General features: G+C 41.5%; 1 protein-coding gene across 1 annotated transcript in view; it reads left to right on the top strand.

The window, feature by feature from the left end:
• Positions 1 to 2,599: 2,599 nt before the first annotated feature.
• The window catches only part of LOC142708481 (uncharacterized), a 72,466-nt gene continuing 60,535 nt past the window's right edge, over positions 2,600 to 14,530 (top strand). Inside the window, exons 1-5 of the mRNA XM_075848407.1 lie at positions 2,600 to 2,681; positions 3,195 to 3,289; positions 4,423 to 4,520; positions 8,737 to 8,848; positions 9,644 to 9,736. Coding sequence (XP_075704522.1) covers positions 3,247 to 3,289; positions 4,423 to 4,520; positions 8,737 to 8,848; positions 9,644 to 9,736 — 346 coding nt within the window. The 5' untranslated portion in view covers positions 2,600 to 2,681; positions 3,195 to 3,246. The remainder of the gene's footprint in view (positions 2,682 to 3,194; positions 3,290 to 4,422; positions 4,521 to 8,736; positions 8,849 to 9,643; positions 9,737 to 14,530) is intronic.

The raw sequence follows: 14,530 nt of genomic DNA, 5'->3' as shown, positions 1-14,530 counted from the left end.
GAAGGAGGAGCACAGAGTAATGTAGAAGCAGAGGACAGGTCTAGAAGGAGGAGCACAGAGTAATGTAGAAGCAGAGGACAGGTCTAGAAGAAGGAGGAGCACAGAGTAATGTAGAAGCAGAGGACAGGTCTAGAAGGAGGAGCACAGAGCAATGTAGAAGCAGAGGACAGGTCTAGAAGGAGAAGCACAGAGTAATGTAGAAGCAGAGGACAGGTCTAGAAGGAGGAGCACAGAGCAATGTAGAAGCAGAGGACAGGTCTAGAAGAAGGAGGAGCACAGAGTAATGTAGAAGCAGAGGACAGGTCTAGAAGGAGAGGCACAGAGTAATGTAGAAGCAGAGGACAGGTCTAGAAGGAGGAGCACAGAGTAATGTAGAAGCAGAGGACAGGTCTAGAAGGAGGAGCACAGAGTAATGTAGAAGCAGAGGACAGGTCTAGAAGGAGGAGCACAGAGTAATGTAGAAGCAGAGGACAGGTCTAGAAGGAGGAGCACAGAGTAATGTAGAAGCAGAGGACAGGTCTAGAAGGAGGAGCACAGAGTAATGTAGAAACAGAGGACAGGTCTAGAAGGAGGAGCACAGAGTAATGTAGAAGCAGAGGACAGGTCTAGAAGGAGCACAGAATAATGAAGAAGTGGGGGAACAGGTTTAAAAGGAAAAGCACCAAGTAATGTGGACGATGGAGGACAGGTCACGCTTTACAGAAGTCTGTGTGTAAGATGTGACTGCTAAGTGATAAGATAATGCAGAGATCCTGCACACCCAGCACAATACATGCTGCTACCTCACACTAAACTACCAGGACATACACACTGTATTGGTGGGATGTTCTGCGCATGCACACTGGTCTGGCGGGACCTTCCGCGCCTGCGCACTGGTCTGGCGGGACCATCCGCGCCTGCGCACTGGTCTGGCGGGACCTTCCGCGCCTGCCCACTGGTCTGGCGGGACCTTCCGCGCCTGCCCACTGGTCTGGCGGGACCTTCCGCTCCTGCCCACTGGTCTGGCTGGACCTTCCGCACATGCTCGCAGGACTGGCGGGACCTTCCGCACATGCTCGCAGGACTGGCGGGACCTTCTGCACATTCACACGTGACCGCTGGTTCCCATTAACCATGGTTAGTATCTGTCTTTCAGATGTGAATAAAGTTACTATCCGGTAAAATAATCTACAAGGAAAAGGGGAATACTATAATAATTAAGAATTTTAGATGTCTCTGAAGATCCAGGATCTCTGAGGTAACTTCTAATATCTGTAAAAACTTATATTAGGGGTGTATTCATTCATAAAGGGCATCTGTCACATTGACCACCAGTCTGATCTGTTGGCAGCAAATTATATAGCAGGAGGACCTGAGCAGATTGTGTCTCTCCATTCACTTCTATAGGAGCTACGGAAACCGCCTAACAAGGCCACCCAGAGGTGGAGCCGCATCTATCAGACATTTCTGGCATATCCTGGGGAGAGTTGTCCGTGTTGGGAATACCCCTTTATTCCATGTGGTGACGGCTCTGAGAAGATGTTTCTCTCAATGATCAATAAGTGAGGTTCTGTATGTCACACATGATGTCCCCTGTATGATCTCCATCTTCTCCTTTCTTCATAAAGACGTCTGCAGTACTAGATCCTCCAGATCCTCCAGTTTTCTCATCTTCTCCTTTCTTCCTAAAGACGTCTGCAGTACTAGATCCTCCAGTTCCTCCAGTTTTCTCATCTTCTCCTCCACAACGTTCCTTCTCCTGAATGACCCACCAAGGATGGACAAGCACAGGAATGAGATGAGCAGAAGAATATTAGACTTCACCTTGGAGATCATCTACCTGTTGAGCGGAGAGGTAAACTTTTCTACATTATAGAACAAGTCCCACATAGGGAAGGGACAATACATAATAGGAATAATCCAGTGTCCTGTATAACAGCGTCCAGATCTTCCAAGTGACGTCAAGAAGCTGAAGATCAGCCACCAATATGGTCAGTTATGTGTCATGTCACCAATGCAGCAATAGTAATGTTGTAGAGCAATGAGAATGACCAGGAACCAGGAGGATCAGGATGACATCTATATAGAAACATAGGAGATGACGGCAGGAGGAGAGCACATGGTCCATCTAGTCCCCCAATATTATTTCCTTTTTAGTTTTGGCCTCGTTCTATTTTCTCAATGTCTTTTTGTAGGTGAGGTCTCCAGTATTACAGATGTGGGGTCACTAGAGCTCTATACAGCGGGGTCACAATCTCCCTCTTTCTACTGAGGGGGGAATACTGTGTTCAGTTCTCTAAGTGTCTCTCTCCATACACAGGAGTACACAATAGTGAAGAAGACATCGGGTGACTGTACGACTCCCATCATCCATGAGTCAGGAGGATGGAGCAGTAGTCAGAGCCCCATCACAGAGCCTCCCCCTCACTCCCGGATACATGAGAAGAAGATCTTAGAACTGATCTACAAGATGACGGAGCTGCTGACTGGAGAGGTGACACTGCTGGGAATGCTGGGAAATTCTCCAGTAACAGCACTGGAGGTGTCTGGGTAATGACTGTATCATTGTGTGTGTCAGGTTCCTATAAGGAGTCAGGATGTCACTGTCTATCTCTCCATGGAGGAGTGGGAGTATCTAGAAGGACACAAGGATCTGTACGAGGAGGTCATGATGGAGGACTACCGGCCCCGCACATCACAAGGTGAGAAGAGACAGATATATATTGGCATTACTGTGGGCACAGGCTGGACTGGCGGTCATGTTGAGGCCTTAATAGCGTCATGTGCAGTACATATACACGTGTGTACAATGACATGTAATGTAGGAGCTCCACAATTTCGGCTCCTTTTACATCACATTAGATCCCTGTGTTTCGTGCTGCCGGCTGCTCATAACTCTGCATTACAGGTCACATTACATTGTACAGCGCTGGCGGCCGTTCTGGATACAGGAGCCATGAAGACGAGCAGGACGCGCTGTCTCCTAATGCAGAGTTATGGGCAGCCGGCAGCGAGGACTATGGGCAGTCGTGCTGTAGTCAGAAGTAAACCTGGTAATACAAGTCATGTAGAAAGACGATTATCGGCACACTCCGGCAGTATAATAGTTTCCTATATAATGTCAGTATAATCGGAGGTTCTCTTTAATATTACAAGTTATGGGCACTAGATTCTGGAGATGGGACGGTGATCCAGGGATTTATTCTGATTTCCAGATTTGGAGTCGGGGAGGAGTTTTCCCCTAATGAGACAATTGTCATCCACCTCATGGGGGTTTATCTTCCTCTGGATCAACACGGTCGGATTATAGGTTGGTCTTGATGGACTTGTGTCTTTTTTCATCCTTAGTAACTGTAACACAGAATGTATGAAGCTAAATTTACCACGAATATAAAGTACAACGTGTTCTGAAAAAACAATCTCACAATGTCTTGGATAAGTAAAATCTTATTCCCACTTATGATACGTCTCCACATGGCGTAAACACGGCGGAACGTCCAAAACTCATTTTTGGCGCGACGTGTAGATGAGATTTGTTAAAATCTCATCCTCATTGCTACTACTGTAATACGCTGCAGATTTTCTCGCAATTAAATACTTTGCAGAAAATCTGCATCTTATCAGCCCCGTGTGCACATACCCTTAAAGTAACACGTCAGATTTGAGAAATGGTTCTCTTAAACAGGTCAAAAATAGGCCATGGATTCCACTCCCAGAGGAGTCCCTGACATCACTGTCCATATATGGACAGAGACGTCAGGGGCTCCCTCTAGAAGCACAATTTCCAGCCAAGTTGACGGCAACGCTCTGGCAAATGATTCCGCTCCTAGAGGGAGCTTCAGTGGCGCTATCTACAGGGGATGAGGTGCTATCTGCAGGGGTTTGGCATAAGTTTGATTAAACTAAGGGGGAGATGTGCCGGCACTTGTGGAGAGAGCCGGCGGACAGGAAAGTACAACCCTGTTCCATTCTGCCAATATTTATTTATGTGACACCTGCCCAGGGCATCAGGAGTTGGAAAGTATATAGCCATGTCGTGAAGGGGTTAATTAATATGTATAGAAAATATTGCCTACAGAGGTGTACACAGCCTTTAAGAGGCTAATAAGCAAGTGACACCCAGACCATTTTTGGTTGCAGGTAACTAAATAGAGGCGTCCTGTGTCCCGCCACTTTCATGTGTATCCGCGTCCACAGAGGGCAGATACAGGTAAATACTATGGTGGAGCAGGGAGCCAGTTACGCCCCGCCGTTCGCTCTGGTAGGGCACAGTCTCCTTTAGGCCTGTGGCTTACAAGGTGCAGGGACCTCGACACCGGTAGTGAGGACCTCAACATTGTAATTCCGGCTCTGATCAGTAAACATAGAAGTGTAGAGAGAAGTGTCTGATCTATAGACAGATATACAGTAGTCATGTATTCAGTCCCTGTGTGTTTCCTACAGATGGATCCAGTAGGAGAAATCCACCAGAGAGATGTCCCAGTCCTCTGTATTCCCAGGACTGTCCAGAGGAAAATCCCAATGTCCCAGAGAATCATCAGGTAGATGAAGCTGAGCCGTATACCAGATCTATATAGGGGGGTGCGGAGCTTTTCGGTCCTGCGGTCATTAGGGATGTCACGATACCAGAATTTGGACTCCGATACCGATACTTCGTGTAGTATTGCGATTTCGATATCAAAACGATACTTTACCAGCAGTAATAAAAAAATAATAAAAAAGTTCTTCCGTTTTCTGATGTGAGACGCGAGGCGTGATGATGAATGTAACCTCCATGTACCTCATTAATAGTAATTAACCCCATCATGTTTCTCAGTCATAATGGGTTAATGTGTGAGGTACATGATGGGGTTAATTACTATTACTGAGGTACATGGAGGTTAAATTCATCATCACGCCTCGTGCCTCACAATAAGTGATAGAAATATATACTGATAGTACACAGGCATATATCTATACACTGATAGTACACAGGCATATATCTATATACTGATAGTACACAGGCATATATCTATATACTGATAGTACACAGGCATATATCTATATACTGATAGCACACAGGCATATATCTATATACTGATAGTACACAGGCATATATCTATATACTGATAGTACACAGGCATATATCTATATACTGATAGTACACAGGCGTATATCTATATACTGATAGTACACAGGCATATATCTATACACTGATAGTACACAGGCCTATATCTATATACTGATAGTACACAGGCATATATCTATATACTGATAGTACAGAGGCATATATCTATATACTAATAGTACACAGGCATATATCTATATACTGATAGTACACAGGCATATATCTATATACTGATAGTACACAGGCATATATCTATATACTGATAGTACACAGGCATATATCTATACACTGATAGCACACAGGCATATATCTATATACTGATAGTACACAGGCATATATCTATATACTGATAGCACACAGGCATATATCTATATACTGATAGTACACAGGCATATATCTATATACTGATAGCACACAGGCATATATCTATATACTGATAGTACACAGGCATATATCTATATACTGATAGCACACAGGCATATATCTATATACTGATAGTACACAGGCATATATCTATATACTGATAGTACACAGGCATATATCTATATACTGATAGCACACAGGCATATATCTATATACTGATAGTACACTGGCATATATCTATATACTGATAGCACACAGGCATATATCTATATACTGATAGTACACAGGCATATATCTATATACTGATAGTACACAGGCATATATCTATATACTGATAGTACACAGGCATATATCTATATACTGATAGTACACAGGCATATATCTATACACTGATAGTACACAGGCCTATATCTATATACTGATAGCACACAGGCATATATCTATATACTGATAGTACACAGGCATATATCTATATACTGATAGAACACAGGCATATATCTATATACTGATAGTACACAGGCATATATCTATACACTGATAGTACACAGGCATATATCTATATACTGATAGTACACAGGCATATATCTATATACTGATAGTACACAGGCATATATCTATATACTGATAGTACACAGGCATATATCTATATACTGATAATACACAGGCATATATCTATATACTGATAGTACACAGGCATATATCTATATACTGATAATACACAGGCATATATCTATACACTGATAGTACACAGGCATATATCTACATACTGATAGCACACAGGCATATATCTATATACTGATAATACACAGGCATATATCTATATACTGATAGTACACAGGCATATATCTATATACTGATAGTACACAGGCATATATCTATATACAGATAGTACACAGGCATATATCTATATACTGATAGTACACAGGCATATATCTATATACTGATAGTACACAGGCATATATCTATATACTGATAGTACACAGGCATATATCTATATACTGATAGTACACAGGCATATATCTATATACTGATAGTACACAGGCATATATCTATACACTGATAGCACACAGGCATATATCTATACACTGATAGCACACAGGCATATATCTATATACTGATAGTACACAGGCATATATCTATATACTGATAGTACACAGGCATATATCTATATACTGATAGTACACAGGCATATATCTATATACTGATAGTACACAGGCATATATCTATATACTGATAGTACACAGGCATATATCTATATACTGATAGTACACAGCCATATATCTATATACTGATAGTACACAGGCATATATCTATATACTGATAATACACAGGCATATATCTATATACTGATAGTACACAGGCATATATCTATATACTGATAGTACACAGGCATATATCTATATACTGATAGTACACAGGCATATATCTATATACTGATAGTACACAGGCATATATCTATATACTGATAGTACACAGGCATATATCTATATACTGATAGTACACAGGCATATATCTATACACTGATAGCACACAGGCATATATCTATACACTGATAGCACACAGCCATATATCTATATACTGATAGTACACAGGCATATATCTATATACTGATAGTACACAGGCATATATCTATACACTGATAGCACACAGGCATATATCTATACACTGATAGCACACAGCCATATATCTATATACTGATAGTACACAGGCATATATCTATATACTGATAGTACACAGGCATATATCTATATACTGATAGTACACAGGCATATATCTATATACTGATAGTACACAGGCATATATCTATATACTGATAGTACACAGGCATATATCTATATACTGATAGTACAGAGGCATATATCTATATACTGATAGTACACAGGCATATATCTATACACTGATAGTACACAGGCCTATATCTATATACTGATAGCACACAGGCATATATCTATATACTGATAGTACACAGGCATATATCTATATACTGATAGTACACAGGCATATATCTATACACTGATAATACACAGGCTTATATCTATATACTGATAGTACACAGGCATATATCTATATACTGATAGCACACAGGCATATATCTATACACTGATAATACACAGGCTTATATCTATATACTGATAGTACACAGGCTTATATCTATATACTGATAGTACACAGGCATATATCTATATACTGATAGTACACAGGCATACATGTATATACTGATAGTACACAGGCATACATGTATATACTGATAGTACACAGGCATATATCTATATACTGATAGTACACAGGCATATATCTATATACTGATAGTACACAGGCATATATCTATATACTGATAGTACACAGGCATATATCTATATACTGATAGTACACAGGCATATATCTATAAACTGATAGTACACAGGCATATATCTATATACTGATAGTACACAGGCATATATCTATATACTGATAGTACACAGGCAGATATCTATATACTGATAGTACACAGGCATATATATACATACCAGTATATTAGCCTGTGCACTGATAGTACACAGGCAGCTGTTAGGACATACCTCAATATGCCCTAACAACAGGAAATATGGTAGGACAGCCCTGGGGTCCTTCAATGGACCCTGGGCTGTCTGCCCATATATGGTATGTCCCTCAATCGCGTCACAGGGATTCCTGCGATGCGATCCAAGGGGCATCTCCCTTTCTCCTGAATGCTGCAGTCCGCTGTGATCGCAGCATTCAGGGGAATAGCGGCGGAGATGAGAGGTTTCTCTGATCTCCGCCGTTATAGAGCGGGGCTGCGGATGCGTAATACAACCATTGCCCCGCTCCTGACATAAGTGAGAGCGCGGTCAGCATGAGGTGATGCGGCCGGCGCTGCACTATAATAAGCGGCGGTGCAGGCACTGAAGACAGAACATGGGGGTGTTTTGCAGCGCGCCCGCCATGTTCTGTCTTCAGTGCCGGCAATCATTAGTGCAGCGCTGGCCGCAACGCATCATCCTGACCCCGCGCACTCGTCATGACTCAGGAGCGGGGCAATGACTATCACACAGCCGCAGCCCCGCTCTCATACATTCATGTGTTACTATACTGAGCTGTGCGGCCGCAGAGCTAAGTATCGAAATACATGACATAACGGTATCTAAACAGTATGGAAGTTTCGAGGCATCGTGCATCCCTAACGGTCATAGATGTGGTCATAGATTTTGGTGGTTTCTTATGTTGATCTGTTAGATTCTTCGCACTCTCTGCTGTATTGTACTGAATTGTTACATATGTGAAATCAGGGGGAAGATCTGACTATTATTAAAACAGAGGATGAAGAAGAAGAGCGAGTGAGGGTCGATCAACCGTGTAAGAGTGAACCGGAGGAGGAAATTCCAGGAGGTGTTACCAGAGGTCAGTAATAATGAATTTAGAAAGTGAACTCCGTGGTTTATTAAGCAGGACCTGCTGTGTTATTTGTTGTTGTTTTTTTAACCACATTCCTCCCCTTATACTTGGCGTCCTCCAGATTCCAACGCTGTCATTTTCTTTTTTGCCCCCCTCCATGTTGTTCCACTACAGCCCTTACTCCGTTTTGCACCTAACATATGCGTGTTGTAATTAAAGGTACAAAGAGGAGACACCATCTCTCCTCAGTAGGCGTTGCCTCACTTTTTGTTGTGACGCTGTCCAATCAGAGCGGACCGCTTCACAGCGATGCAGAAAACCTGCTGATTTTGTGAAATTTCCTGCAGGTCTTTTGCATCGCTGTGAGGCTGTCCACTATGATTAGATAGCGTCACAGCAATGAGCGAGTCAACATCTACTGAGGAGAGAAAAGGTCTTCTCCTTTCTGTTCTCTTTAAGGTGGGGTTCCTCCTTAGTTCTACATTACAGTAACACGTCAGGCAATGTGTTCTACATAGTGCAGGACCTGAGGGAGCTGTGACTGCACATAGAAGTTCTCTACAAGGTGTTCTATGAATCCGGTCATGCACTAGGCTTAGCATCAGATTTTGGGGGGCAGCGGCTGCGATTAACAGCTGCACTCTAGGCCGAGATCTAGGAAAGCTCAGTTCAACCACTTACAGAGAATGTGTCATCAGAAAATGATCTATTGTTTAAATCAATTTTCGTTTAAACATATTTTTTATGATTTTTTGGTGCGTTTTTTTTATATTATTTTTTTGTCTTTATCTAATCTTGCAGTTTGCCCTCTGGCCAATGAGTCTCATAGTAGACTGCTCCTTACAGTTCTCAGCAGTCATCTCATTATCATCACAGGCAGGATTACACTGACAGGTAACATCTATATATGTAGATAACAAAGAATCCACCATTCATAATAGACTGACCCTTCCTGTTCTGTAGAGATCATTTCTCAGCACTCATCTCCTTATCATCACAGGCAGGATTACACTGACAGGTAACATCTATATATAGATAATACAGAATCCACCATTCATAATGGACTGACCCTTCCTGTTCTGTAGAGATCATTTCTCAGCAGTCATCTCATTATCATCACAGGCAGGATTACACTGACAGGTAACATCTATATATAGATAATACAGAATCCACCATTCATAATGGACTGACCCTTCCTGTTCTGTATAGATCACTTCTCATCACACCTCTCATTATCATCACAGGCAGGATTACACTGACAGGTAACATCTATATATGTAGATAACAAAGAATCCACCATTCATAATAGACTGACCCTTCCTGTTCTGTAGAGATCATTTCTCAGCACTCATCTCATTATCATCACAGGCAGGATTACACTGACAGGTAACATCTATATATAGATAATACAGAATCCACCATTCATAATGGACTGATCCTTCCTGTTCTGTATAGATCATTTCTCAGCAGTCATCTCATTATCATCACAGGCAGGATTACACTGACAAGTAACATCTATATATAGATAATACAGAATCCACCATTCATAATAGACTGATCCTCCCTGTTCTGTAGAGAACATTTCTCAGCACTCATCTCATTATCGTCACAGACAGGATTACACTGACAGGTAACATCTATATATAGATAATACAGAATCCACCATTCATAATGGACTGACCCTTCCTGTTCTGTATAGATCACTTCTCATCACACCTCTCATTATCATCACAGGCAGGATTACACTGACAGGTAACATCTATATATGTAGATAACAAAGAATCCACCATTCATAATAGACTGACCCTTCCTGTTCTGTAGAGATCATTTCTCAGCACTCATCTCATTATCATCACAGGCAGGATTACACTGACAGGTAACATCTATATATAGATAATACAGAATCCACAATTCATAATGGACTGACCCTTCCTGTTCTGTATAGATCACTTCTCATCACACCTCTCATTATCATCACAGGCAGGATTACACTGACAGGTAACGTGTATATATAGATAACACAGGATCCACCATTCATAATGTACCATCTCATTATCATTACAGGCAGGGTTACACTGACAGGTTACACCTATATATATATATATATATATATATATATATATATATATATATATATACTATAGAACAGGGTATAGGAGCGGCACTGTGTAGATAGCCAAGAAACGGTTGGTGCTAGCTTCAAAAATTAAGGAGTGACGTACTCCTCATACATATATCCAAGAAAAGAGACTAGAAGCAGCACTCAGCAAAAAATGTGAATTTATTCACCCAACACAGCCCTGTGTTAGACAACATATAGGCTAAAACGGCCAGAAAGATATAACTGACAATAGCTGGACGCAATAGTACAATCATGTAGAGGCTGAAAAAGCTAGCACATACCCTGGGACATGATAAGGAGTGCAGGAGATCAAAAAAGTGGATGGATGAATGAACGCCTCGACGCGCGTTTCGCCCTGTAGACCGGCTTCGTCAGAGTTATATCTTTCTGGCCATTTGAGCCTATATGTTGTCTTTGGATGCTTCTAGCTTCACTTTTCATGTATTGCTATATATTTTGTAGGCAATGATAGACCTTATTGTCTATCTCTGCATATTGTCATAATCAGCTGGTAGCTCTATACTACGTGTGGGCCTTATTACCTTATACCCATGGGTTTATAATTCTGTCATATGAACTATCTGAGCGTGGTTTGGTCATCCTTGTATGGTTGACTCTGTTTGTCTATGGTCTATGCCATCTGACCCTGCTGTATATATCTCCGTGTATGATGTATCCCATCTTTTATTCCATTATATGTTATTGGTGATTATATTTAATAAAGATTTTTTGTACTTTTGTATATCATTCAGTATACTATTTCTTTAAGGGCTATGTCCCTTCATGGTTCGCTTCTAGGTTGTCTACTTGCAATAAGGGACCCCAGCATACACCATTTTTTGGTGTGAGGTTTTGTTTAGGTTGTCTCAGCTTGAAGAATAGGCCAATGTTTTTGCAGTATTTAGAAAATCTGAGGAGAGCATATATCAAAATTGCCTATGCATCTAATTTGGGGTGATAATGGAGCATTTATCTTCCCTCTTCCATAAAGTAACTCACCTCTAGTGATGGCTCTAGCTCTGGCATAAGCTCTATGTAGGGACTTTTTAGGGTACCCACGTGCGCAAAATTTGTCAAAGTTTGTCACATTCAGATTGGAAGGACTTCTCATCGGAGCAGTTTCTTTTCGCTCTGAGATACTGTCCTATGGGAATACCCTTTTTCAGGGCCGGAGGGTGGAAACTTTCCCAATGTAGGAAATTGTTGGTAGCAGTAGTCTTCTGATAGATGTCGGTGTGCACACTGCCACCAGGGTCCAGCGAGATTTTGAGATCCAGGAAATTAATTTCTTTCTCGTGTATTTCGTAAGTGAATTTCATGCCTATGTCATTGATGTTGAGAATCTCCATAAAGTCCAAGAAAAGTGATTTGTCCCCATCCCAAAAAATAAGAATATCATCAATGTATCGACCCCAGAATAAAATGTGACAGGTAAAAAAACATAAATCATCCGTGAAAACAAAACTATCTTCCCACCACCGTAAAAAAAGATTAGCATATGTGGGTGCACAAACTGTGCCCGTGGCACTGCCTTTTATTTGATGGTAAAATTCGCCATCGAACATAAAATTATTGTGGGATAAAATAATTTTAAGTAGTCAAATAATGAATCCATTGTGTGCTTGGAACTGAGTGCCCTTCGTGCTCAAAAAATATTGAACAGCAGTTAAACCAAGATCGTGTCTAATGTTAGTGTATAGAGATTCAACATCAATGCTGGCTATTAAGGTGGTGGCTGTAACAGAAATCCCCTGGATCCTGGTGACAGTGTCCTTAGTATCTCTAAGATAGGGGGCAAGGCTGTGACAAAGGATGAGAGCATCTTATCTACTTATAACTAATCCCTTGCGTGAGGTTATCGTTCCCCGAAACGATAGGTCTGCCTGGTATTGGACGAGATGTTTTATGAACCTTAGGCAAGGCGTAGAATGTTGAAAGGGTTGGATTAGGATTAAACATTCTTTTAAACTCATCCTGTGTGATGAGAAACTGTGATTTTGCCTCCGAAAGTAAGGAATGTAATTCACTAGTGAACTGTTCGGTAGGATTTTTTGCAAGAATGGTATAAGTGGACACATGATCTAAAAGTCTGTGGACCATAGATGTGTAATCATCCCTATCCATAACGACAGTGTTACCCCCCTTGTCAGATGGCTTAACAATGATGAAAGAAAGTATGTGGAAGAGGTCCTCCAGCTCACCTGACACTTGATGTGTGTGTCGTAGTCATCGCACGGGCTCTCGTGTCGGCACACGTTGGGTATAGGCAGGTAAAGGCAAAGGGCTGAGTCCAGCGATAAGAAGATAAAATGGAAACTAATTCCGAGTTTACTAGAGTTTCAATTTAAAAGGTCCAATAGTTTGGAGTCCTGGTGTGCAAATAGAAGGATATGACGGTCCAGTCTTGGGGCCTACGCGTTTCAGACGTTGAGCACGTCCTTAATCATGGCTGTTTTTGACATATCCTTTTGACATGGACCTTTTAAATTGAAACTCTAGTAAACTCGGAATTAGTTTCCATTTTATCTTCTTATCGCTGGACTCAGCCCTTTGCCTTTACCTGCCTTAACAATGATGGATTCATTCTTAGAGAGTTCATCCAATGCAACCTGCTCCATATGACTGAGGTTACCAAAGACTTTGGATTTAGCGTATTTTAACCCTCGTAGATCTGCACTGACAATCCTGACAAATATGTCGATGTGGCCATATTGGGAGAACGGTGGTTTCATGTGTGACTTTGGTCGCAAAGACGAGAAAGGACCCGTGGCCATAGTAGCTCCAAATTCATTTTCATTAAGAAGTGCTTCGAGGTCAGTAAGAGTCCTCAATTCATTGGGAGTATTTGGAGTGTTCGGAGAAGGGTTAACTTTAAAATGTTTAAGTAGAGCTAACTTCCGTGCAAATAAATGTAGATCTTTGGTCCAAGTGAATTCGTCATAGCCAGGGGTGGGAGGGTATGAAAGGCCTTTCTGTAGAAGCGCCATCTGATATGGGTTCAGTTGGAAAGAAGATAAATTATATATCTGCATTCTGTCATTTTTAGTCATCAGGTCCCCTGACTTCAAGTCCCTCAACTCACCTGATTCCAACCCAAATTGGGTGGTCCTAAAAAAGGAAACAGAGTATTTAGAGTAGATGGACTCTTCCCAGTGCCACTTGACACTGTAATGCTTGCTCCCAATGGTCCAGTGTTCTTCCCCGCTGTGAAGGGGGTGGTAACCGTATTGGTCGTGAACATAGTGGGTAAAGCATAGGAGGAGGAAGAAGAGGGAGCCGACATGGGTACTCTGGATGGATTTTCTTGGCCAGGTTGTATAGGGCATATTTGTTTATTTACTTTAAGAGGTAAAAAGGTTCTTTTTGGAGGATTATATCTCCTGTTATTGGTTTTTCGCTTTGTCCCCAGTCTCTTATCCTCAAGGGATGGCCTAGGGTCATCTGTACCGGAGATATCAGATTCAGAGTAGTCAGTAGATCTAATTTCACGATGGATAACAGGGTGTGTGTGTTTACGGAATGAATACGCTTGTCCCGTTTCAAAGTCTTTGCGGTCTCGTATATAT

Source organism: Rhinoderma darwinii, unplaced genomic scaffold (assembly GCF_050947455.1).
Source record: "Rhinoderma darwinii isolate aRhiDar2 unplaced genomic scaffold, aRhiDar2.hap1 Scaffold_3959, whole genome shotgun sequence".
In the NCBI taxonomy this organism is placed as follows: domain Eukaryota; kingdom Metazoa; phylum Chordata; class Amphibia; order Anura; family Rhinodermatidae; genus Rhinoderma; species Rhinoderma darwinii.
This window is presented reverse-complemented; position numbering and strand designations above follow the sequence as displayed.